The sequence below is a fragment of the Erinaceus europaeus genome, chromosome 15 (assembly GCF_950295315.1).
Source record: "Erinaceus europaeus chromosome 15, mEriEur2.1, whole genome shotgun sequence".
Taxonomy (NCBI): domain Eukaryota; kingdom Metazoa; phylum Chordata; class Mammalia; order Eulipotyphla; family Erinaceidae; genus Erinaceus; species Erinaceus europaeus.
In genome coordinates this window covers 3,965,678-3,989,883 of record NC_080176.1, presented here as the reverse complement: position 1 = coordinate 3,989,883, position 24,206 = coordinate 3,965,678, and the positions used below count along the sequence as shown (strand labels likewise).

Sequence of the window (24,206 nt, the reverse complement as noted above, 5' to 3'; positions counted from 1 at the left end):
AAGCATGAGGTCCTGAGTCAGTCCCCAGCAGCACATGTACCAGAGTGATATCTGGTTCTTTCTCTCTCCTCCTACCTTCTTCATAAATAAATAAAATCTTAAAAAATAAATTAATTGGGTCAGGGGAATTGGTACAGCTGCTTATGCAACAGTATTTCGTGGCTGAGGTCCCAGAGGTCCCTCACCACTAAGAGTTTATATATGTATTTAATAAGAGAGAAAGAGAGGAAAGCCCCGAGGTATCACCAGTCTCTCTGGGATATGTGGGACCACAGATGGAACGCCTGGCCTTACTCGTGCAAGTTCTACACTCCTGCCAGTGAACTACCTACTCATCAATTTTTTTTTTTTTTTTTTTTTTTTTTGCCTCTAGGGTTATCTCTGGTGCTGGGACTAGGTGCATAGACTACGAATCCACTGCTCCTGGAGGCCGTTTTCTCCATTTAGTTTACCTTGTTGTTACTATTGTTATTATAGCTGTTCTTGGATAGGACAGAGAGAAATCAAGAGAAGAGGGGAAGACAGGAAGAAGGAAAGATAAGCCACCTATAGACCCACTTCACCACCAGGGCTACATTCCTTTGGGGCTGCACAGGATTGTCCTGTCTTATCTTACCCACAGAGACAGAGTTCTTTTTGGGGACTCCTTCATGCAAGCCCTGTGCTCTGATAAACTGAACTCTCTGTTCCTGGCTGTTGTTTGTTTTCAATGTTTATTTTATTTTATTTATTTATTATTGGATAGAGACAGAAATTGAAAGGGGTGGGGAGATAGAGGGAGACAGAGAGACACCTGCAGCCCTGCTTCACCACTTATAAAGCTTTCCCCCTGTAGTTGGGGACCAGGGGCTTGAACCTATAACCTTGTGCACTGTAACATTCACACTTAACCAGGTGCACCACCACCTGGCTCAAGGTTGCTTTTTATTGACTTTTTTTTTTTCCTCCAGGGTTATTGCTGGGCTCAGTGCCTGCACCATGAATCCACCGCTCCTGGAGGCCATTTTCCCCCCTTTTTGTTGCCCTAGTTGTTGCAGCCTCGTTGCAGTTATTATTGCCATTGTTGACGTTGTTTTGTTGTTGGATAGGACAGAGAGGAATGGAGAGAGGAAGGGAAGACAGAGAAAGATAAGACACCTGCAGACCTGCTTCACCGCCCGTGAAGCGACTCCCCTGCAGGTGGGGGAGGGGGGGCTCGAACCGGGATCCTTACGCCGGTCCCTGCGCTTTGTGCCACATGCGCTTAACCCACTGCGCCACCGCCCGACCCCCTATTGACTTTTTTTTTAATTTTTTTTTCCTTTTTTAAAATTTTTTTCAATATTTAGTTATTCCCTTTTTTGTCCTTGTTGTTGTATTGTTGTAGTTATTATTGTTGTTGTTGGATAGGACAGAGAGAAATGGAGAGAGGAGGGGAAGACAGAGAGGATGAGAGAAAGACAGACACCTGCAGACCAGCTTCACCGCCTGTGAAGCGACTCCCCTGCAGGTGGGGAGCCAGGGGCTCGAACCGGGATCCTTACACCGGTCCTTGCGCTTTGCGCCACCTGCGCTTAACCCGCTGCGCTACCGCCTGACTCCCAACTTTTTATTTTTTATCAGAGCACTGCTTAGCTCTGCCCTACACTAGTACAGGTGATTGAACCTGGGACATTAGAGCCTCCGGCATGAAAAGTCTGTTGCATAACCACTATGCTATCTCCGTTGCCCACAATGTTACTTTATTAATTATTTAATATTTTATAATTATTTTATTTTGTATTTATTTTTAACAAAAGAAAGCTAGAGATAGAGAAAAGAGCACTGCTCAGCTTTGCCTTGTGGTGGTGGGGATTGAACCTGGAACCTCAGGAAAGTCTTTTGCTATCTCCCCATGTTTTTTTTTTTAATATTTATTATTATTTTCCCTTTTGTTGCCCTTTTTTTTTTTTTTAAAACTGTTGTTGTTATTGATGTTGTTGTTGTTAGATAGTGTTGTTTTCGCCAGGCTGGCTTCTTGGGCGGGTAACAGACGACCAGGGACTCATGGTTGAGCTGTAAGCAGTATCTCTTTATTCACGCAGGAGGCAGCGCAATCTATACCAAGCTAAGCTAAACTAAAAACTACAATCTTGTCCTTATAAATATACTAGCCCAGTAGGGTGGGAACAGGATGCGACGCAGAGAGGGTGGAGAGAAAAGTCACTGGTGAAAATCAGGGTATTGGAGAGGGGGCGGAGCAGGCAAGAATTCTACCACTGAACCACCAATGCCCTGGAGGGAGGGTGGTGCTTGTTAACAGCAATTATGTAAATAGAATGAAGTGGTTATGTAAATAGAATAATGTTAAGCAGGGGGGATTAAACTAATGAAACAGAAGGGGTTTATAGAAGCATACCAACAAGATAGGACAGAGAGAAATGGAGAGAGGAGGGGAAGACAGAGGGGGAGAGAAAGACACTTGTAGACCTGCTTCACCACCTGTGAAGCAACTTCCCTGCAGGTGGGGAGCCGGTGGCTTGAACCGGGATCCTTACACCAGGCATTATGCTTGGCCTGCGCTTAACCCTCTGACCTACCCCCCAACGCCCATGTTATTTTTTTAAGTTTGTTTATTTATTTAATTAATGAGAGAAAGTCAGAAAAGGGTTATTATTATTTTTAAAATTATCTTTATTTATTTATTTGGATAGAGGCAGCCAGAAATTGAGAGGGAAGCGGGTGATAGAGAGGGAGACAGAGAGACACCTGCAGCACTGCTTCACCACTTGTGAAGCTTTCCCCCTACAGGTGGGGGGGGACCAGGGACTTGAACCCGGGTCCTTGCGCACTGTAACATGTACGCTCAACCAGGTGCACCACCACACGGCCCCAAGGGTTATTATTTTTAAGAAAAAGCTCACTCATGACTTTTTCTTTACCTTAATGTCTGAAGCTAGAAGGCCTAGAGCAAGCAGATAGCAGAGCCAGCTACAAGGAGGGTGAGCTCAGTGTGGGTGGCTGGGGAAAGACTTAGCGAAGTCTATTATCTCAAAGTCCTCTCTGTCCTTTTCCCTAGCAGGCGGGGCAAACATTTATTTACTAAATTTGCTCTTGAGAGAGGCAGAAAGAGTGAAAGAGGCCTCAGCACCAGTTTCTGGGTTCAAACCTGAGTCACATACATGCCAAAAACAGCGCACTACCCACATGAGCTACATTGCCAGCCCTCTTTCAGTCCAGAAACTTAAGGGTTAAGGGGAAAAGCTTTTCTCCCTACTTGTTCAGTAAATATTTGTAGATCCAGTGAGATATGGGAAAAGAGGCAGAAACCATTCTAGGAATCGCTGTTTTCCTGACCTAAAGATCTAGTGGAGAAAATCCTGAAGGTTATGTGCATTTTTTAAATTTATTTTTTAAGTTTTTTTCAATGTATTAAAATTTATTAATCAATCTTGATGAAAAATCTGGACAAGAACCACAGAAAGTCACTGCAGTCTTTATTCCGTCTTTTTGCCAGCACCGACGTTGGCCTTTGCAGTCTCCCTGACTTTCTTCATTCTGTTCTTGCGTTCCTTCAGCTGTTTTCTTGAGGTCTTTTTCTTCTCAATACAGGCCATGCCTTGCAAGTTTATGTTTGGGTTCAATTTTATTTATTTATGAGAAAGACAGGACAGAGAGAAAGAACCAGACATCCCTCTGGTACATGTGCTGCCAGGGATTGAACTCAGGACCTCATGCTTGAGAATCCAATGCTTTATCCATTGCGCCACTTCCTGGACCACAGCAATGTGCATTTTATCTAAGTGAAATACTGGTCTTGGGCAGAGGAGACAGCATAATGGTTTTGCAAATACTTTCATACCTGAGGGCCTGGTGGTGGCCACTTGGTTAAGCACACAGCACAATGCCCAAGGACCCAGGTTCAAACCCCCAGTTTCCACCTGCAAGGAGAAAAACAAAAATAAACAGGGCAGGGGTAAATAGCATAATGGATATGCAAAGAGACTCTCATGCCTGAGGTTCCCAAGTCCCAGGTTCAATCCCCTGCACCACCATAAGCCAGAGCTGAGCAGTGCTCTGGTAAAAAAGAAAGAAAGAGAGGGAGTCGGGCGGTAGCTCAGCGGGTTAAGCACAGGTGGTGCCAAACTCAAGGACTGGCAAAAGGATCCAGGTTTGAGCCCCCAGCTCCCCACCTGCAGGGGAGTCGCTTCACAGGCGGTGAAGCAGGTCTGCAGGTGTCTGTCTTTCTCTCCTCTTCTTTGTCTTCCCCTCCTCTCTCCATTTCTCTCTGTCCTATCCAACAACAATGACATCGATAATAACTACAACAATAAAACAACAAGGGCGGGAGTCGGGCTGTAGCGCAGCGGGTTAAGCGCAAGTGGTGCAAAGCACAAAGACCGGCATAAGGATCCCAGTTCGAACCCCGGCTCCCCACCTGCAGGGGAGTCGCTTCACAGGCGGTGAAGCAGGTCTGCAGGTGTCTGTCTTTCTCTCCTCCTCTCTGTCTTCCCCTCCCTCTCTCCATTTCTCTCCGTCCTATCCAGCAACGACAACAATAATAATAACTACAACAATAAAACAACAAGGGCAACAAAAGGGGAATAAATAAATAAATAAATAAATAAAATTTAAGAAAGAAAGAAAGAAAACCCAAAGTTCAAGTGACTGGGGAAATTTCTCAACTGATAGAAGAGGCTCCAGGTTTAATCCTTGTCAGGAATGGGGCCCTGGCTTTTCTCTCTGTAATGAAATGAGTAAAATCAGTTTAAAAAAAATTCAAGTGGTCTGGGAGGTGGCGCAGTGGATAAAACATTGGATTCTCAAGCATGAGGTCCTGAGATCAGTCCCCAGCAGCACATGTACCACAGTGATGCCTGGTTCTCTCTCTCCTTCTATCTTCATAAATAAATAAATAAAATCTTTAAAAAAAAATTCAAGAGGGGCCAGGAGGTAGTGAAGTAGATTAAGGATATATGGCGCCAAACACAAGGACCGGCACAAGGATCCCCATTGAAGCCCCCGGCTCCCCACCTACAGGGAGTCACTTCACAGGTTGTGAAGCAGGTCTGCAGGTGTCTATCTTTCTCTCCCCCTTTCTGTCTTGTCTTCCTCCCCTCCTCTCTCTGTCCTATCTAACAACAACGACAGCAATAATAGCAATAACAGCAAGGGCAACAAAGTGGGAAAAATGGCCTCCAAGAGCAGTGGATTCATACTACAGGCACTATGAAAAACCCTGGAGGCAAAAAAAAAAATCAAGCTTAGGCTTTTAAGCATGGAACTTCATCCCTCTGAGTTTCTTGGCCAGTGGTGGGTGGTGGTGGCGGCGGAGAGGGTGGGAGTGTGGGGGTGTTGGGAACTGGGAAGAGACCTTTATTTGGAAGATTCACTGGGCTCAGCAAGGTGATCCCTGAGGCCAAGGGGGAGAGTTCTGGCTGTTGACTGCTGAGTATTGAGCATGACTCAGCACTTAATGTAGGACTGTAGTTAACAAAGGACTTCCTGTGAAGCACTTGCCAGCTCAGCCCTCATCAATGACATGTGCCAATGATGATAACATTAAGAACCCTTTGCTGGGCTCCTCCTCCGTGTCAGGCACCGCTGAGTCCCATATTATCTCACTGGAGCCTGGCAGCAATCCCTGTGTCAGTGTCTCTAGATTGAACCTTTGGTTATGCAGCCCCCCCCCCCCCCCGCCCCCCTGTGCTACCGCCCAACTCCCAGATAGCCTTTTTTTTTTTCCCTCCAGGGTTATTGCTGGGCTTGGTGCCTGCACTAGGAATCCACTGCTCCTGGAGGCTATTTTTCCCCCCTTTTGTTGCACTTATTGTTTATCTTTGTTATTGCTGTCATTGTTGTTGGATAGGATAGAGAGAAATCAAATCAAGAGAGGAGGAGAAGACAGAGAGGGAGAGAGAAAGATAGACACCTGCAGACCTGTTTTACTGCTTGCTAAGCTAACCCCCTTGCCCATGGGGAGTGTGCAGGTGGGGAGCTGGGGGCTCAAACTGGGATCCTTACACTGGTACTTGTGCTTTGCACCATGTGCCCTTAATCCTCTGTGCTATTGCCCGCCCCGAGATAGCCTTTTTTTCACCACTCATAAAGCTTTCCCCCAGCAGGTGGGGAACGAGGGGCTTGAACCTGGGTCCTTACCCACTGTAATATGTATGCTTTATCAGGTGCAACATTGCCTGCCCTTTCCTTCTTTCTTTCCTTCTTATTTTTCATTTCTTTCTACTTTATTTTATTTTATTTTTCAAATAGCTCACATATTTATTATTACTGAGTCAGGTAACAGGAAGAGATACAAGGCTGAGTGGGGTCCTAATCAAGTGTGCAAGACAACAGTGCTCCGCTCAGAATCCTAGCAGTCTCTCCCAGCATAAACATGTGCACATCTTAGAGGAATTGTTATAGACCCAGCTTTGTTCTTCTCCAGTGTCTCCTCTTGGAGTTGTATCTGATCTTATTACCAGCTTTCATCCGAATCTACTGAGGAACAGGACGATTCTGCTTTGGCTTCTTAGCCAGGAAGTGCTTGATTCTGAAAGTCTTGTGGGAAGACATGGTGAAAATAAGTCAGTCCGCCACCACAATGGCGGAGAAAAGGAGAGAAAATTTTATTTTATTTATAAAAAAATTATTTATTAATGAGAAAGATAGGAGGAGAGAGAGAGAGAAAGAACCAGACATCACTCTGTTGCATGTGCTTCTAGGGATTGAACTCAGAGCCTCATGCTTGAGAGTCCAATGCTTTATCTACTGCACCACCTCCTGGACCATTCTACTTTATTTTTATTTGGCAGGACAAGAGAGAAATTGTGAGGGGAAAGGAAGACTGGGAGAAAGACACCTGCAGACCAGCATCACTGCTCATGAAGCATCCTCCCTGCAGGTGGGGAGTGGGGTCTTGAACCCGGTTCCTTGAACATGGTGATATGTGCACTTAATCTACTGAGCCACTGCTTCCCCCCTTTTTTTTTCTGATATAGTGAAAGGCTTCATAACACTAAAGTTTCCGTCAGTGTAGCAAGGATCAAACCTGCATTGTGCACATGACAAATCCTTTCTTCTTCTCTTTCTTTTAAATAAGAGAGAAAAACACCACAGCACCAAAGCTTCCTTGAAACAAGGTCTGAGTGTAAACCTAGGTCACACACACATGGCGAAGCACACAATAACCAAGTGAACTATTTCACCAATCCTCTTCTTCCTTTAACTAGGTCAGTGCTGAAGTCTGGCTTGACTTAGTAGTGCTGGGGATTGAACCTGGCACCTCTTGTGTTTCAGGCATTACAGTTCTTTTCTACTTTGTTATTACAGACAAGTAATGCAGTTTCTTTTCTTTCTTTCTTTCTTTTTTAATATTTATTTATTTATTTCCCTTTGTTTTTGCCCTTGTTGTTTTATTGTTGTTGTTATTATTGTTGTTGTTATTGATGCCTTCGTTGTTGGATAGGACAGCGAAAAATGGAGAGAGGAGGGGGAGACAGGGAGAGAGAAAGATAGACACCTGCAGACCTGCTTCACTGCTTGTGAAGTGACTCCCCTGCAGGTGGGGAGCTGGGGGCTTGAACTGAGATCCTTATGCCGGTCCTTGTGCTTTGCGCCACCTGCACTTAACCGCTGCACTACCGCCCGACTCCCTTTCTTTCTTTCTTCCTTCCTTCCTTCCTTCCTTCCTTTCTTTTTTTTTTCTTTCCCAGAGCACTGCTCAACTCTGGTTTGTGGTAGTGTGGGGGATTGAATCTGACCTTTTATACCTCAGGCATGGAAATCTTTTTGCATAACCATTATGCTGTTTCCCCAGTCCAATCCATTTTTTTAATCTTTATTTATTGAATAGAGACAGCCAGAAATTGAGAAAGAAGGGGGAGATGAAGTGGTCTGGGAGATGGTGCAGTGGACAAAGCATTGGACTCTCAAGCATGAGGTCCTGAGTTCAATCCCTGGCAGCACATGTTCCAGAGTGATGTCTGCTTCCTTCTCTCTACCTCCTATCTTTCTCATCAATCAATCAATAAAATCTTATTTATTCCCTTTTGTTGCCCTTGTTTTTTTATTGTTGTTGTTATTGATATCATTGTTATTAGATAGGACAAAGAGAAATGGAGAGAGGAGGGAAGTCAGAGATGGGGAGAGAAAGACAGACACCTGCAGACCTGCTTTACCACTTGTTAAGTGACTCCCCTGCAGGTGGAGAACCGGGGGCTCAAACGGGGATTCTGGTCCTTGCACTTGGCACCACATGCACTTAACCCGCTGCGCTACCACCCGACTCCCACACCCTGATACTCTTACAGTATCCCCCTCTGTCTGTGTCTCAGCCTCGACTAAGTGCGCCACCACCCGGCCTCTCTCTATATCTCTTATTAAAAAAAAAAAAAAAAAAAAAAAACCCGAAACTCATCCCTGAGGCTCCAAAGTCCCAGGTTCAATGCCCTCAATCTAAATCAGATTTGAGCAGCGCTCTGGTGAGAGAGAGAAGGAAAGAGAGAGGGAAGGAGTGAGGGGAAAGAGAGAGGGGGAATGGCGTATTGCACCAAAGTAAAAGACTCTGGGATGGGTGAGTGGGGAAAATACAGATCCAAGAAGGATTACAGAGGACCTAGTGGTGGTTGCATTGTTATATGGAGAACTGAGCAATGTTATGCATATACAAACTATTGTATTTACTGTTGAATGTAAAACATTAATTCCCCAATAAATAAATTAAAAAAATAAGAGGGAGAGGGGGAGAATAAAGTCCTTCCTATGTATTTATTTATTACTGTATAGAGACAGAAATTGAGAGGGGAAGATAGGGAGAGACACCAGCAGCCCTGCTTCACAACTCTTGAAGCTTTCCCCCTGCAGGTGGGGACCAGGGGCTTGAACCTGGATCCTTGCACACTGTAACGTGCGCACTTAACCAAGCACACCACTGCCTGGCCCCAGTAAAGTCCTCCCGAAGGCCACTAGGTCCTTGGGTGACACTGAGCTCTTGCAACGAGTTGGCCGGGAAGACACGTGCCGCAGGGGGCGTGGTCTCCACAGACACGTGTCACGGGGCGTGGTCTCCACAGACACGTGTAAAGGGGCGTGGTCTTCACAGGCCCCGCCCCCGCGCACGCACGTCGCGCCGCCCCAGCGTCCGCGGAAAGTCGCTGAGGGACTCGCGGACTCGGAGCCGAGCGGCCGCATAGGCCGAGGCGCGCCCGCGGCGGGTGAGTGTCCGGGGTCTCCCGGGCGTCCCTCGGCGACGCGTCCAGGCCGGGCAAGGCCGGGCAGGGCAGGGCCGGCCGGCCGGGCGGGCGCGGCCGGCGGCGAGGGGACGCGTCTCCCAGGCCCAGGGTCACCGCGCCGGTGGCCGCGCCTCAGGTGACGCCGGGCGGCCTGCGCCTGCGGAGCCCCGGGCTGAGGGGACGTCGGGGTCGCCGCCCGCCTCCCGCCAGGCCCTGGTCTGAGGGCGCCCTGGAGGCGGCGGCACCCACCACACCCCCCGCCCCCGGCGGAGAGACAGACACCACAGCTCCGACGGGCCTCCCCCTCCACAGCTGAGTCATCTCGCGGGTCCAAAGATGGATGCTTATCCAGTCAGACGGACAGACAGACACACCGGACCTACTCGGGTCAAGTTCGGGAGAGGCCGACCCCCCGGCCTCTTATTATTATTAATTATTTTTCTTTTCTTATTACTTTTTAATATTTCTCTTCCCTTTTGTCGCTCTTGTAGTTACTATTGTTATGATTATTGTCGTTGTTGTTGGATAGGACAGAGAGAAATGGAGAGAGGAGGGGAAGACAGAGAGGGGGAGAGAAAGACAGACACCCGCAGACCTGCTTCACCGCCTGTGAAGCGTCTCCCCTGCAGGTGGGGAGCCGGGGGCTCGAACCGGGATCCTTCTGCCAGTCCTTGTGCTTTGCGCCACATGCACTTAACCCGCTGCGCTACTGTCTGACTATATTTTTATTTAAATTTTTTAATCATCTTTATTTTTTGAATAGAGACAGCCAGAAACCAAGAGGGGCAGGGGAGACAGAGAGGGAGAGACAGAGACAGAGAGACACCTGCAGCCTTGCTTCACCGCTCGTGAAGTTTTCCCCGTGTAGGTGGGGACCAGGGGCTCGAACCCGGGTCCTTGTGCACTGTAACATGTGCATCTAGCCAGGTGCGCCACCACCCGGCCCCTATTTATTTATTTATTTATTTATTTTTTATTTTACGTCTGTTTAAAACAACGGGAAGGGGAGGCCGGGTGGTGGTGCACCAGGTTGACCGCACATACTACAGTGCACAAAGACCCGGGTTCGAGCCCCTGGCCCCCACCTGCAACCCGAAAGCTTTTGGAAGCAGGGTTGCGGATGTCTCTCTTTTACTGCTAGAGTTTATTTTATCTTTTTTTTTTTTTTTAAAGAATTTATTTATTCATGAGAAAGATAGGAGGAGAGAAAGAACCAGCTGTCACTCTGGTACATGTGCTGCTGGGGATCAAACTCGGAACCTCATGCTTAAGAGTCTAGTGCCTTAGCCACTGAGCCACCTCCCGGACCACTTTTGTTTTATCTTTTTGATGCGATTTTTTTTTCTTTTTATACAATACTCTTTCTAAAGATTTTTTTATTATCCTTATTTATCCGTTGGGTAGAGACATTCAGAAACTGAGAGAGAAATAAATAAATAAAGGAAGTGGCGCACTGGATAAAGCATTGGATTCTCAAACATGAGGTCTTGAGTTCAATCCCTGGCAGCACATGTACTGGAGTGATATCTGGTTCTTTCCCTCTCTTCCTATCTTTCTCATTAATAAATAATAAGTTATTAAAAAAGAAAAAAAAAGGGCAGGGGTAGATAGCATAATGGTTATGCAAAGAGATTCTCATGCCTGAGGCTCCAAAGTCCCAGGTTCAATCCCCTGCACCACCAAAAGCCAGAACTGATCAGTGCTCTGGTAAAAAATAAAATCAAATTTAAAAAAAAGAAAAAAAGGGGTGTCGGGTTAAAGGTACAGACAGAAGGACACCTGCAGCTCTCCTTCACCACTTGTGAAGCTTTCCCTCTGCAGGTGTGTGGGGGGGATCTGACGACAGGACTTGAACCAGGGGGACCACCGGACCAAACTGTAGTGTGTGTGCTCAGCCAGGTGCACCACCACCCAGCCCGACCCGGTTAGCTTTTATTAAACTAGAGAACCACTCGACTCTGGCTTAGGGGTTAACAAGGGTTTGAACCTAGGAGCTCTGATGCCTTAGGCATGGGAGTTTTTTTTCCCCTCTTAATCCATTGTGTTGTCTGCCCTCTCTGTTCATTAACCCGCCCTCCCTTCCACCCACACACATAATTCCCAAGATAAAACACTAGAAGTTTGCCAGTTTGGACATTTGCAAGTTCACTTGTAAATGAAATGGGGAAAAGTTTTTAAATAGTGTCTTATCATGGTCCGGGAGGTGGCACAGTGGTAAAGCTTTGGACTCTTCAAGCATGAGGTCCTGAGTTTGATCCCCGGCTGCACATGTGCCAGAGTGATGTCTGGTTCTTTCTCTCTCCTATCTTTCTCATTTAAAAAAAAAAAAATCTTGGGAGCTGGGCGGTAGCGCGGTGCAAAGCCCAAGGACTGGCTAAAGGATCCCGGTTTGAGCCTCCGGCTCCCCACCTGCAGGGGAGTCGCTTCACAAGCGGTGAAGCAGGTCTGCAGGTGTCTGTCTTTCTCTCCCCCTCTCTGTCTTCCCCTCCTCTCTCCACTTCTCTCTGTCCTATCCAACAACAACCACATCAATAACCACAATAATGTTAAACAACAAGGGCAACAAAAGGGAAAATAAATAAATAAATAAAATGAAAAAAAAATTATAAAAAAAAATCTTAAAAAAAAATAATGTCTTACTGAAAACGAGTGGAGTGGGAATTTCAAGGTCTTTGCATATAACACCGTCATTGAGTGACTTCATCTGACTGAGAAAATCTGATCCCTGAATCTTACTGCATTTCCTTTACTTGGGCCAATAGGTGAGATGTGAGTCACCAGTGTCGCAGGGTTGAGCAACTCCAGATATGGCAGTGCCAGGGAGAAGGTGTCGCAGACAGCAGTGGGCCTTGCCTGTTGTGGCATAGTTCTGATAATGATCAGGACGCCAAAGCCCTTTGAACTGCAGTTTCTCTGTCTGAAAAATGACATTAGTTACTGTTTATTTTCATTTTTATTGCTACCAGGGTTATCACTAGGGATCTGTGCCAGCACTATGAGTCCACAGCTTTTGGTGGCCTTTTTTTTTCTTATTTTTGCCTCCAGCGTTATTGCCTGCATCGTGAATCCACTGCTCCTGGAGGCCATTTTTTTTCTCCCCTTTTGTTGCCCTTGTTGTTGTAGATTTGTGGTTATTGTTGTTGTTTATGTCGTTCATTGTTGGATCAGAGAGAAATGGAGAGAGGAGGGGAATACAGAGGGGGAAAGAACTTCACCATCTGTGAAGCGACTCCCCTGCAGGTGGGGAGCCAGGGGCTCTAACTGGGATTCTTACGTTGGTCCCTGCGCTTTGCGCCACCTGCGCTTAACCCGCTGCGCTACTGCCCGACCCCCCTTTTTTTCTTTTATTGGGGAATTAATGTTTTACATTCAACAGTAAGTACAGTAGTTTGTACATGCATAACATTCCCCAGTTTCCCATATAACAATACAACCCCCACTAGGTCCTCTATCATCTTTCATGGACCTGTATTCTCCCCACCCACCCACCCCCACCCCAGAGTCTTTTACTTTGGTACAATTCGCCAATTCCATTTCAGGTTCTACTTGTGTTTTCTTTTTTCTTTTTTTTTCTTTCTTTCCTCCTCCAGGGTTATTGCTGGGCTCGGTGCCTGCACCATGAATCCACCGCTCCTGGAGGCCATTTTTCCCCCCTTTTGTTGCCCTTGTTGTAGCTTCGTTGTGGTTATTATTATTGCCTTTGTTGATGCAATTCGTTGATGGATAGGACAGAGAGAAATGGAGAGAGGAGGGGAAGACAGAGAAGGTGAGAGAAAGATAGACACCTGCAGACCTGCTTCACCGCCCGTGAAGCGACTCCCCTGCAGGTGGGAAGCCGGGGGCTCTAACCGGGATCCTTACGCCAGTCCCTGCGCTTTTTGCCACATGCACTTAACCCACTGCGCCACCGCCCGACCCCCTACTTGTGTTTTCTTTTCTGATCTTGTTTTTCAACTTCGGCCTGAGAGTGAGATCATCCCATATTCATCCTTCTGTTTCTGACTTAGTTCACTTAACATGATTTTTTCAAAGTCCATCGAAGATCAGCTGAAAACGGTGAAGTCACCATTTTTTACAGCTGAGTAGTATTCCATTGTGTATATATAGCACAACTTGCTCAGCCACTCATCTGTTGTTGGACACCTGGGTTCCTTCCAGGTTTTGGCTATTACAAATTGTGCTGCCAAGAACATGTGTGTACACAGATCTTTTTGGATGGATGTGTTGGGTTCCTTAGGATATATCCCCAGGAGAGGAATTGGAGGTTCATAGGGTAGGTCCATTTCTAGCCTTCTGAGAGTTCTCCAGACTGTTCTCCACAGAGGTTGGACCAATTGACATTCCCACCAGCTGTGCAGGAGGGTTCCTTTGACCCCACACCCTCTCCAGCATTTGCTGCTGTTACCTTTTCTGATGTATGACATTCTCACAGGAGTGAAGTGGTATCTCATTGTTGTCTTTATTTGCATTTCTCTGACAATCAGAGACTTGGAGCATTTTTTCATGTGTTTCTTGGCCTTTTGGATCTCTTCTGTGGTGAATATTCTGTCCATGTCCTCCCCCCATTTTTGGATGGAGTTATTTGTTGTCTTGTTGTTGAGTTTGGCAAGTTCTTTATATATGTTGGTTATTAAACTCTTGTCTGATGTATGGCATGTAAAGATCTTCTCCCATTCTGTGAGGGGTCTCTTGGTTTGGGTAGTGGTTTCTTTTGCTGTGAAGAATCTTTTTAATTTGATGTAGTCCCATAGGTTTAAACTTGCCTTAGTCTTCTTTGTAATTGGATTCGTTTCATTGAAGATGTCTTTAAAATGTATGTGGACAAGAGTTCTGCCAATATTTTCTTCTAAGTATCTGATAGTTTATGGTCTAACATCCAAGTCCTTGATCCACTTGGAATTTACTTTTGTATTTGGTGAAATACAGTGGTTCAGTTTCATTCTTCTGCATGTTTCAACCCATTGTTTCCAACACCATTTGTTGAAGAGACTCTGCTTTCCCCACTTAATAGTCTGAGCCCCTTTGTCAAAAATTAGATGTCCATAGGTGTGGGTTTTCTTTTTTTTTTTTTAATTTAATTTAATTTTTTACCAGAGCACTGATCAGCTCTGGCTTTTGGTGGTGCAGGGGATTGAACCTGGGACTTTGGAGCCTCAGGCATGAGAATCTCTTTGCCTAACCATTATGCTATCTACCCCTGCCCTTTTTTTTTCTTTTTTAATAACTTATTATTTATTAATGAGAAAGATAGGAAGAGAGGGAAAGAACCAGATATCACTCCAGTACATGTGCTGCCAGGGATTGAACTCAAGACCTCATGTTTGAGAATTCAGTGCTTTATCCACTGTGCCACTTCCTTTATTTCTTTCTTTCTTGTATTTTATTTGATAGGACAGAGAGAAATTGAGAGGGGAGGGAGAGATAGAGAGGAAGAAACCTGCAAACCTTCAGGCCCATAAAGTCCCCTCCCAGCAGGTGGGGAGCAGGGCCTTGAACTTGAGTCCTTGCACCTGGTAACGTGTGCCCCCACCTTGCCCTGAAAAGTCACATAAATATTTGAACCATAAATCTTTGCTGCTTTGAGTTTTACTTACAGATTTACGGTAGGAGTTTCTAAACCTTTCTGTTTTGTTGTAAAGTAGGGATCGAACCTGGGAATCTGTTTTTAAGGTTCCCAGGTGATTCTTGTTGGGGTCCCCTTACCTAAAAAGAAGCACAGGATACAGACAGGAACTGGCAAAAGGGTAGAGGAGTGAGTGAGTGAGTAGAGTTCATGAGGAAAGGGGCAACAGAAGAAGAAAGGGGTAATTGTGAAATGTCAGTGCCCACTGCCAGCTTGGAGGCCAGAAGCCCCATCAAGTGGATAGTCTCTTTTCTGCTTACGACCAAAAGTAATTTTTGTCACACAAATACATTTGTTTTCTTCCCAGGAGTATTGGGGGCCTAACTGACACAGTTCTCAGTAATGTTGAGAGCATTTTACAGAATAACTTAGTACAGATGGAGTGTTTTTCTTTTTTTTAATTTTAATTTATTTCTTTATTGGGGACAGATGGAGTGTTTTTCATCCCAGCTGCCTCCCTTTCTCCTGATGAGTTGGCTCAGTCTTGAAATCAAGACTCAAGTTTCACTGTCTTATGTTGCTTTCAATCCCACAATTCCCAAGGACCCTGGAAAGATGCTAGTGTGATTAGAACAGTCTGCCACAATGCTTCCCTCTGCTTCTTTGAACATACTAAGAGCTGTTAGCATGTGAGGTGGGGAATGGGATCCGGAAGAGAGCGTCCAGTTCCCCCTAGATCCTAGCCTAGCAAACTGGGCCAAGCTCAGACTTCCCAAGGAGCCTGGAGGAACTGAGTTTGAGGCCCCTGCCCCTGCTTTACCTATGGGTGAGCCACTGGACCTGATTTGTGTATCAGCCGCTGTGTTGAGTTTGTTTTGAAGAAAGGATTCCTACCTCTCAGTGCCCTGGAACATGGGATTCTTGTGTTGGCTCATAAATTGTTGGACAGTTGCCCTCTATATCTTGTCTTAGTCAACTGTAGTTATCCTGGGCTGGTGCTAGGGATTGAACCTGGGACCTTGGAGCCTCACGCATGAGAGTCTACTTGCATAACCATTATGCTTTCTCTCCCGCTGTCCTGGGCTTTTGAACTTACTTTTGGGTAATGATTGTCAGAGACCATGATGTGTGACTAGTTCCGAGGACCTTGAACATCTAGGTACCCGCTTCACCTATCTTTAGGTGATTTGGAGCAGAGTTGCCTTGAGGAATAAGAAACTGTTCAAATAAATAAATAAATAAATAAATAAATAAATGGCAGAAGGTAGATAGCATAATGGTTATGCAAACAGGCTCTCATGCCTGAGACTCCAAAGTCCCAGGTTCAATTCCCCGCACCACCATAAGCCAGAGCTGAACAGTGCTCTGGGTTTTTTTTTTGTTTTTTTTTTTTCTATTTTACAATGCCAAACTGCTGATTTTTATTTTTTATGTATTTTTAATTTTATTTTATTTTCCCTTTTGTTGCCCTACTGATTCTTAATAAATCTCAGTGACTGTAGCATTTTATTTATTTTTCTCCTCACTTTGATAACGATAAGCTATTATCTGGTTGGATTTCCTCCAGAAGTGTGTTGACAGGCAGGATGTGGGTTTTTTACAAGCTCCCACTTTCTTGGGGTTGACCTCTCCGCTGGAGCAGCAAATGTGTAGAGAAAGCTGCTCTGAAATCCTTTCTCTAAATCAGAGGTTTGCAGAGAGAGTGACATCAGGAAGTGGTTTGTGCATGGATGGGACAGAAGTGATCCAGCAAGCTTCCGTTACAGATATATGCCTGTATGCATATATTTCTCAAACCAGTAAGGCAGAGTCCTTAAAAGGACATCTGGCATCTGTGTGAGTAGCTAGTATAATGGTTATTCAAGGAAACTCATCTCTGAGGCTCTGTTGTCCCAGGTTCAATCTCTGGCACCAGCATAAGCCAGAGCTGAGCAGTGCTCTGGTAAAAAAATAAAAAAGTAAATTTAAGGGGGCCTGGAGAGAGCTCTGGGATTTGTGCCTCCTGCAACCACATGGCGGCAACATGCAAAGGGAAAGCTTCATGGGCTGTGCTCTTCCCCCTCTCCCCCTGCCCCCGCCCCCACCCCTACCTGTAGGGTTACTGCTAGGACTAGGTTCTTGCTTTATAAATCCACCACTCCTAGCAGCCAGTCCCCCCCACACCACCATTTTTTTTTTACCCTAATAAATAGAGAGAGATACCTGCAGCACTGCTCCACCCCGTGTGAAACTTCCCACTTGATGTCTGGAAGATCTGGGTCCTCTCTCTCACGACAGTGTGTGCCACTCTACCTGGTGCACCCTTCTCTTCCCCCTATTCTCTGTCTCTCTCTGGAAGAAAAGGGGGCAGGGAACTCTGGGAGTTATGGGATTCTACAAACATGGGCCCCTGACTCCCTTTTTCTTTCTTTCTTTTTTTTTTAATATTTATTTACTTTCCCTTTTGTTGCCCTTGTTGTTTTTCATTGTTGTTGTAGTCATCGTTGTCATTGATGTCGTTGTTGTTGGATAGGACAGAGAGAAATGGAGAGAGAAGGGGGAGAGAAAGATAGACACCTGCAGACTGGCTTCACCACCTGTGGAGCAACTCACCTGCAGGTGGGGAGCCGGGGGTTCGAACTGGGATCCTTCCGCTGGTCCTTGCTCTTCTCGCTGTATGCGCTTAACCCATTACGCTACCATCTGACTCCCCCCCTTTTTTTTTTAAATAGAGGCAGAGACTGAGATGGAAGGGGGAGGTATATATAGAGAGAGACAACTGCAGTCCTGTTAAACTACTCATGAAGCTTTTCGCCTGCAGGTAGGGAGCTGTGGCTTGAACCTGGGTCTTTGAGCACTGTAACGTGCCCTCAGCTGAGTGCACCACTACCTGGCCCCAAATTCTCTTAGAGAACCCCAGTACATGTAGACCAGCTGGCAAGTTCAGTGTCTATACAGTGCTGCTACCTGACTCCCTGTCCAGATCGAAGTGTGATCTGTAGCGGCAGAGAAAAGTCCCTAGTGGCTTGGAGCAGCACTGGCAGGTGTTTGGGGGAAAGACTGCCTAACGGCCACATCACAAGCTCCTCGTCTCCGCAGGACTGGACAAGTGAGGGCAGCAAGAGTCCCGCTCCATGATGTCAGCAGAACCCGAGGCCTCGGAGGGCATGGATGAGCCAGAGAGAAACAACTCCGAGATCCCAGCACAGGAAAACCATGCCAGGTGAGCCATGGGGCTGGTCCTGTCAAGGAGCCTGGATGTGCTCAGCCTCCTGAGCTGGACTTGCCGTGTCACTGTCCTGTTTGCACCATGATCTCGCCACAGGGGCAGGCAGAGAGAGAATTTGATTCCATTCCTTGTCCTTTTTTCTTCCCTTTAAAATTTTGTGTGTTTTGTCATCTGGAGTGAGAAAGGTAATCAGAGGCAGAGCTGGTACCTTTTTCAGTGTCTTCTACCACTTAGAATGTAGGAGCAACTCTAATTCTAGGGCAGCTTCTTACTGAATAGAGCCTGTTTACTGTAAGCCTCAACTTCCTGGACCTGTTTTATTACCTTTTTTTTTTTTCTTTGCCTCCAAGGTTATCCCTGAGGCTCAGTGTCTGCACTATGAGTCCACTGCTCCTGGAGGCCATTTTCCCCATTTTGTTGCCCTTGTTATTTCTGTTGTTGGATAGGGAGATAAAGAGAGACACCTGCAGACCTGCTTCACAGATTGTGAAGCGACCCCCCCACTGCAGGTGGGAAGCGGCGGGGGGGCAGCTGGAACAGAGATCCTTAAGCCAGTCCCTGTACTTTGTGCCGTGTGTGATAGTAAGCACATTACTATCGCCCAGCCCCCACGTTTGTTACTTTTAGTTCCTTGTGATAACCCCATTATTGGCAGTTTCCTACTCTCTCTCTGGTTTTAAGTGATTGCCAATAATAAACCAGCATGAGAATGAGACACATGCTATTTTTTTTTTTTGCCACCTTTCCTTAATAGCATGTGTTCTCTGCCAATTCTAGAAGTGGCTTTTGGCATGTCCACAAAACTGTCTGTAGAGTTTGGAGTCATACAAAGGCCCTGGCCCTAGCTCCCGGACTTTGTCTCATTCTCATGCTCCCACACCTGGACTGAGCCACATGTCCTGAAGAGGTTTTGGGTCTTGAGTGGGAAGAAACAGCAGGACCATCTGGGGGGATCCATGGTCAGCTTATTATTTTATTTATTTATTCTCATTTGTTGCCCTTGTTGTTTTATTGTTGTAGTTTATTGTTGTTAATTGATGTCATTGTTGGATAGGACAGAGAGAAATGGAGAGAGGAGGGGAAGACAGAAGGAGAGACAGACACCTGCAGACTTGCTTCACCATTTGTGAAGTGACTCCCCTGCAGGTGGGGAGCCGGGGGCTCGAACTGTGATCCTAATGCTGGTCCATGCGCTTTGTGTCACCTGTGCTTAATCTGTTGCACTACTGCCTGACTCCCCTCTTTTTCTTTTTTACCAGAGCACTGCTCAGCTTTGGCTTATGGTAGTACAGAGGACTGAACCCCAGGGCCTTTGGAGCCTTAGGCATGAGAGCCTCTTTGTATAACCATTATTATTTTTTAAAAAATATATTTATTTATTCCCTTTTGTTGCCCTTGTTTTATTGTTGTAGTTGTTATTGATGTCATCATTGTTAGATAGGAGAGAAATAGAGGAGGGGAAGACAGAGAGGGGGAGAGAAAGACAGACACCTGCAGACCTGCTTCACTGCTTGTGAAGCGACTCCCCTGTAGGTGGGGAGCTGGGGGCTTGAACTAGGATCCTTAAGCTGGTCCTGGTGCTTTGCACCCACTGCGCTACTATCTGACTCCCACGTAACCATTATTCTATCTACCCTGCCTGAGATATGGATTACTAAAGGCACTAGCCAACCGCAGAGGCAAAGCATGGTTCATGTGGATGTTCCAGAGAGACTTGGACAACATTGAGTAGGCAGTCACTTCACGTCACCCACATCACTGGGGCAGTTTCTGCCTTGCTCCCTAGCAAGACCCTGTTCCATGTAGGCATCAGGTCAGTGAGTGGTTGGTCATACTGGAGCTGGGAATGGCTGTTTTCATACATGCGTGCACACATCCCTCCATAGGATGGCTGACCTTTCGGAACTCCTGAAGGAAGGGACCAAGGAAGCACACGACCGGGCCGAAAACACCCAGTTTGTCAAGGACTTCTTGAAAGGCAATATCAGGAAGGAGCTGTTTAAGGTTCGTAGGGTGGGTGAGTTAGTTGGTTCTGTACAGGAGGTCCTCTGAGCTCTGTTCATCAGTTTCTGTCTTGTGATTCTCGTGGCTTGCAGGGAACAGCATAATGTAAAGGATGCAGAAGTATCTGTGTTCCAAGATTTTTTTTTTTTTCTGGTACATGTGGTGCCAGGGATCAAACTCAGGACCTCATGTTTGAGAGTCCAGCACCTTATCCGCTGTGCCACCTCCTGGACCACCAGAGATTCTGTAAGAAACCTGGGTCCTTGCACATTATAACATGTGCCTTCAACCCAGGTGTGTTACTGCCTGGCCCTCTGCCACTTTCTTAAGATGTGTGGACTGAGGAATTGTGGCCAAGTCCACAGCTCTTTCTCATGGTCCCCTCCTGACTCCCAACAGCTGGCCACTACTGCACTTTACTTTTTGTGTAGAAAACAGCTAGGAGGAAGGGTATTCCTTGAGCCAATTTATTTAATTTATTTTTTAATATTTATTCCCTTTTGTTGCCCTTGTTATTATTAGTATTGTAGTTATTATTATTGTTGTTGGATAGGACAGAGAGAAATGGAGAGGGGAAGAGGATAGAAAGACAGACACCTGCAGACCTGCTTCACCGCCTGTGAAGCAACTCCCCTGTAGGTGGGGAGCCGGGGGCTCTGACTGGGATCCGTATGCTGATCCTTGCGCTTTGCGCCACATGCACTTAACCACTGTGCTACCGCCCAACTCCCTTATTCATTTATTTTTTACTAGAGTACTGCTCGGCTCTGGCTTATGGTGGTGCTAGGAATTGATCCTGGGACTTTGGTGCCTCAGGCAAGAAAGGCTTTTTTTGCATAATCTTTATGCTATCTACCCCTGCCAACTTATTATTTTGATTGAGACAGAGAAATCAAGAAGGAAGAGGATGATAAGGAGAGAGACAGAGAGACATCTGTGACACTGCTTTACCACTTATGAAGCTTCCCCGTCTGCAGGTGGGGACCCAGGCTTGAACCTGGGTCCTTGCACATTGTAACATGTGCATTCAACCAGGTGTGCTACTGCCTGGCCCTCAGCCACTTTCTTAGGCTGCTCAGATGTGTGGACTGAGGAATTGTGGCCAAGTCCACAGCTCTTTCCCATGGTCCCCTCCTGACTCCCAACAGCTGGCCACTACAGCACTTTACTTCACATACTCGGCTCTGGAGGAGGAAATGGAACGCAATAAGGACCACCCAGCCTTTGCCCCCTTATACTTCCCCACGGAGCTACACAGGAAGAAGGCGCTGACCAAGGACATGGAGTATTTCTATGGTGAGGACTGGAAGGAGCAGGTGCATTGTTCTGAGGCTGCCCAAAAATACGTGGAGCGAATCCGCTATGTGGGGCAGAATGAACCGGAGCTGCTGGTAGCCCATGCCTACACCCGCTACATGGGGGACCTCTCCGGGGGCCAGGTGCTGAAGAAGGTGGCCCAGCGGGCCCTGAAACTCCCCACCACAGGGGAAGGGACCCAGTTCTACCTGTTTGAGAATGTGAGCAATGCACAGCAGTTCAAGCAGTTATACCGGGCCAGGATGAACACCCTAGACCTGAGTATGAAGACCAAAGAGAAGATTGTGGAGGAGGCCAACAAGGCCTTTGAGTACAACATGCAGGTATTACTGAGGGGCGGGGCGGGGCGGGGCGGGGCGGGGCGGGGCAGGGCAGGGGCCTCTGACAACAGTTCCCACAGGGCACTCATGCATGAGGACAGGTGGGTTGCAGCCTGCTTGAATGTTAGGAACCCAGGTGACCTGGGGTGGATCCACCTTTTTTTGATAAGTTTGGGTTGGCTTTGGGGAGCAGAGGCCCTCATCACAGAGGAGTCAGAGAATAGAGATGTCCTTGGGGCCTGGGCAGTGGCACACCAGGTTAAGTGCACTTAGTAGGAAGCTCACGGATCCTGGTTTGAGCCCTGGACTCCCCACCTGCCAGGGGGTCACTTCACAAGCGGTGAAGCAGGTCTGCAGGTGTCTTTCTCCCTCTATCTTTCCCTCCCCTTTCAGTTTCTCTCTGTCCATCCAGTAAATATGGAAAAAATGGCTGCCAGGATCAGTGGGTTCAATTCATAGTGTAGGCACTGAGCCCAGCAGTAACCCTGGCGGCTAAACAAATAAATAAACAGAATAGAATAAGCTACTCTTTCTCACTCTGGGATTCTGGTCTTGAAAAATGGTTGTCTTCCTAAACAGTGGTTCCAATGAAATGTCCTACAACTAAAGTTTAGGCGGAGAATCAGAGAGTGGGGCTGCATGGTGGCTTAGCCTTCCGCCCCCATCAGCAAGGGGTAAGTTTCACTAGTGGAGCAAAGCTGCAGGTGCCTGTCCTCATCTGTCTTGCTCTCTGGTTAAAAAAAAAAAAGTTGCCAGGTGCAGTGGCATTTCACAGGCACCAAGATTGGGTGATAACCTAGTAGGAAATGAGAGAGATAACCAAGGAGGGTGAGAATGACTCAGCAGTATTTGAAGGACCAATCTTCTAAGCCTGAAGGACTGACTCAGTTCCCAGAGCCCAGGCATACCTTCAGCATCATGAAAGTGGCCACCTCTCCAGCCCTGTCTGACAGTCAGTCACCTGGGACCCCAGATGAGTAGCACTGACCAAGCCTCATTCTCCTACAGCCCTTCTGTCATCTTGCTGAAAATACCCAGGGACTGGAAATGACAGATGCCAGTGCTCTCATGACACGCCTTTTGCCATGACAGCAGACCTCCTCCCTGTGCCTGTTAGTCTGCCGTGTCTGTCTGGCACCCCCCAGTGGGGTGCTGTGCACTCTGAGCAGGTCTGAGTGACTATTCTCAGGGCACTGTGCTGTCCAGTTATGAATGCTGACCCTCCACTCTGCAGATTTTCAATGAACTGGACCAGGCTGGCTCCTTGCTGGCCAAAGAGATGGTGGAAGACCCGCTCCCCGTGCATGATGGGAAAGGAGACATACGCAAATGCCCTTATTATGCAGCCCAGCAGGAAGGCGGTAAGTCTTTTCAGTCTCTCCCCCCTACCCAGGCAGGCTTGTTGGTGCCCCCTCCCCCACTGACATCGTGTCTTGGTTGGTGCTACTACAGGTGCCCTGAAGGACAGCGGCTGCCCCTTCCAATGCACCCTGTCTGTGCTAAGGAAGCCCGGCCTCCAGTTAGTTGTGGCTGCCGGTGTGGCCCTGGTTGCTGGACTCCTGGCCTGGTACTACATGTGAAGGACTTGTCGCACCATGCTGGCACCTCCTCCAGAGTGACCTCTGGCCTATCCCCACCCTATGACTGAACTACCACCTCAGGTGACAAAAAAAAAAAAAAAAAAAAATCTGGGTTTGAGACAAGCAGTCTGAAGCTAATGCCTCTGCCTGCCAGTGTCCTCTACAGGCCCAATACTGAGCTGGGTGCAGGCCCAGCCTTCCTGCAGCCCCATGAGTCTGGAGTCAGCCTTGTTCCCAGGTCCCCGCACCTCCCATCCCCAGGCTGACCTCCACCCAGCAAGCTCCAGCTGTTCCTCTGGGAGGGAGGGGCCACTTAGTGCTCCTGACCTCCTGGGCTGGGGGGTGGGGTACAGAAGCCAGGCTTGCACCCTGGCAGCCAGCCGCTCTTCCAAATGGTGCCCCAGAGGGATCTGCTTGCTCTGACCTGCTGCTCTGACTTGTGTAAATGTTCCAGTTCTCAATAAAGTGGATGTCAGTTGCCTCTTCGTTTTGGGGACGTCATCCTTCCCAGGGCCCACACTGCTGTTGCTCTTGCCTCCTCCCAGGCAGATACTTTGATCTGATTGCAGAGACCCTCCTTGGTTATCTATCCTGTGATTGGTCTGCTGACTAAGTCTTTTTGAACGTTTCCTACTTTTTCCATTCTTTTAAAAAAAATTTTATTAGAGACAGCCAGAAATGGAGAGGGAAGGGGGTAACAGAGGAGAGAGACAGAGAGACACCTGCAGCCCTGCTTCATGACATGTGATGCTTTCCCCCTATAGGTGGGGACCAGGGGCTCAAACCTAGGTCCTTGTGCATTGCAGCATGTGCACTCAACCAGGTGCACCACCACCCGGCCCCCCAATACATTCTTATAAGCAAGGATAGAGAAGCATATATGTAGAATTCGTTACCTAAAATAGAATTGTTAAATCTTTATTAATAGTAATCTATTATCTATATATTAAGGATCTGCAAATTTTTTATTCAAAAAGGGGTTCAACAGTGGGTAAACTTTTCCCCACTAAAGAGTCAGCCTGCCTT

General features: G+C 47.1%; 1 protein-coding gene and 1 pseudogene across 1 annotated transcript; one reads left to right on the top strand and one right to left on the bottom strand.

Moving 5' to 3' along the window:
- Positions 1-6,375: 6,375 nt before the first annotated feature.
- LOC107522439 (large ribosomal subunit protein eL39-like) lies at positions 6,376-6,531 on the bottom strand (annotated as a pseudogene).
- A 2,523-nt stretch (positions 6,532-9,054) lies between these two features.
- HMOX2 (heme oxygenase 2) lies at positions 9,055-23,661 on the top strand. The gene is made up of 6 exons (XM_016187645.2): positions 9,055-9,170; positions 17,830-17,953; positions 19,846-19,963; positions 21,112-21,603; positions 22,835-22,961; positions 23,053-23,661. Exons 2-6 carry the CDS (start codon positions 17,865-17,867, stop codon positions 23,178-23,180), a joined length of 954 nt encoding a protein of 317 aa, XP_016043131.1. The 5' UTR covers positions 9,055-9,170; positions 17,830-17,864; the 3' UTR covers positions 23,181-23,661.
- Positions 23,662-24,206: the final 545 nt, after the last annotated feature.

What these genes read in the sequence shown, in the direction of transcription:
- HMOX2 (XM_016187645.2), top strand. Translation starts at nt 17,865, where the DNA reads ATGATGTCAGCAGAACCCGAGGCCTCGGAGGGCATGGATGAGCCAGAG. An exon ending in GCACAGGAAAACCATGCCAG is followed by an intron (nt 17,954 to 19,845) that starts GTGAGCCATGGG and finishes ATCCCTCCATAG; the next exon opens with GATGGCTGACCTTTCGGAAC. An exon ending in TCAGGAAGGAGCTGTTTAAG is followed by an intron (nt 19,964 to 21,111) that starts GTTCGTAGGGTG and finishes GACTCCCAACAG; the next exon opens with CTGGCCACTACAGCACTTTA.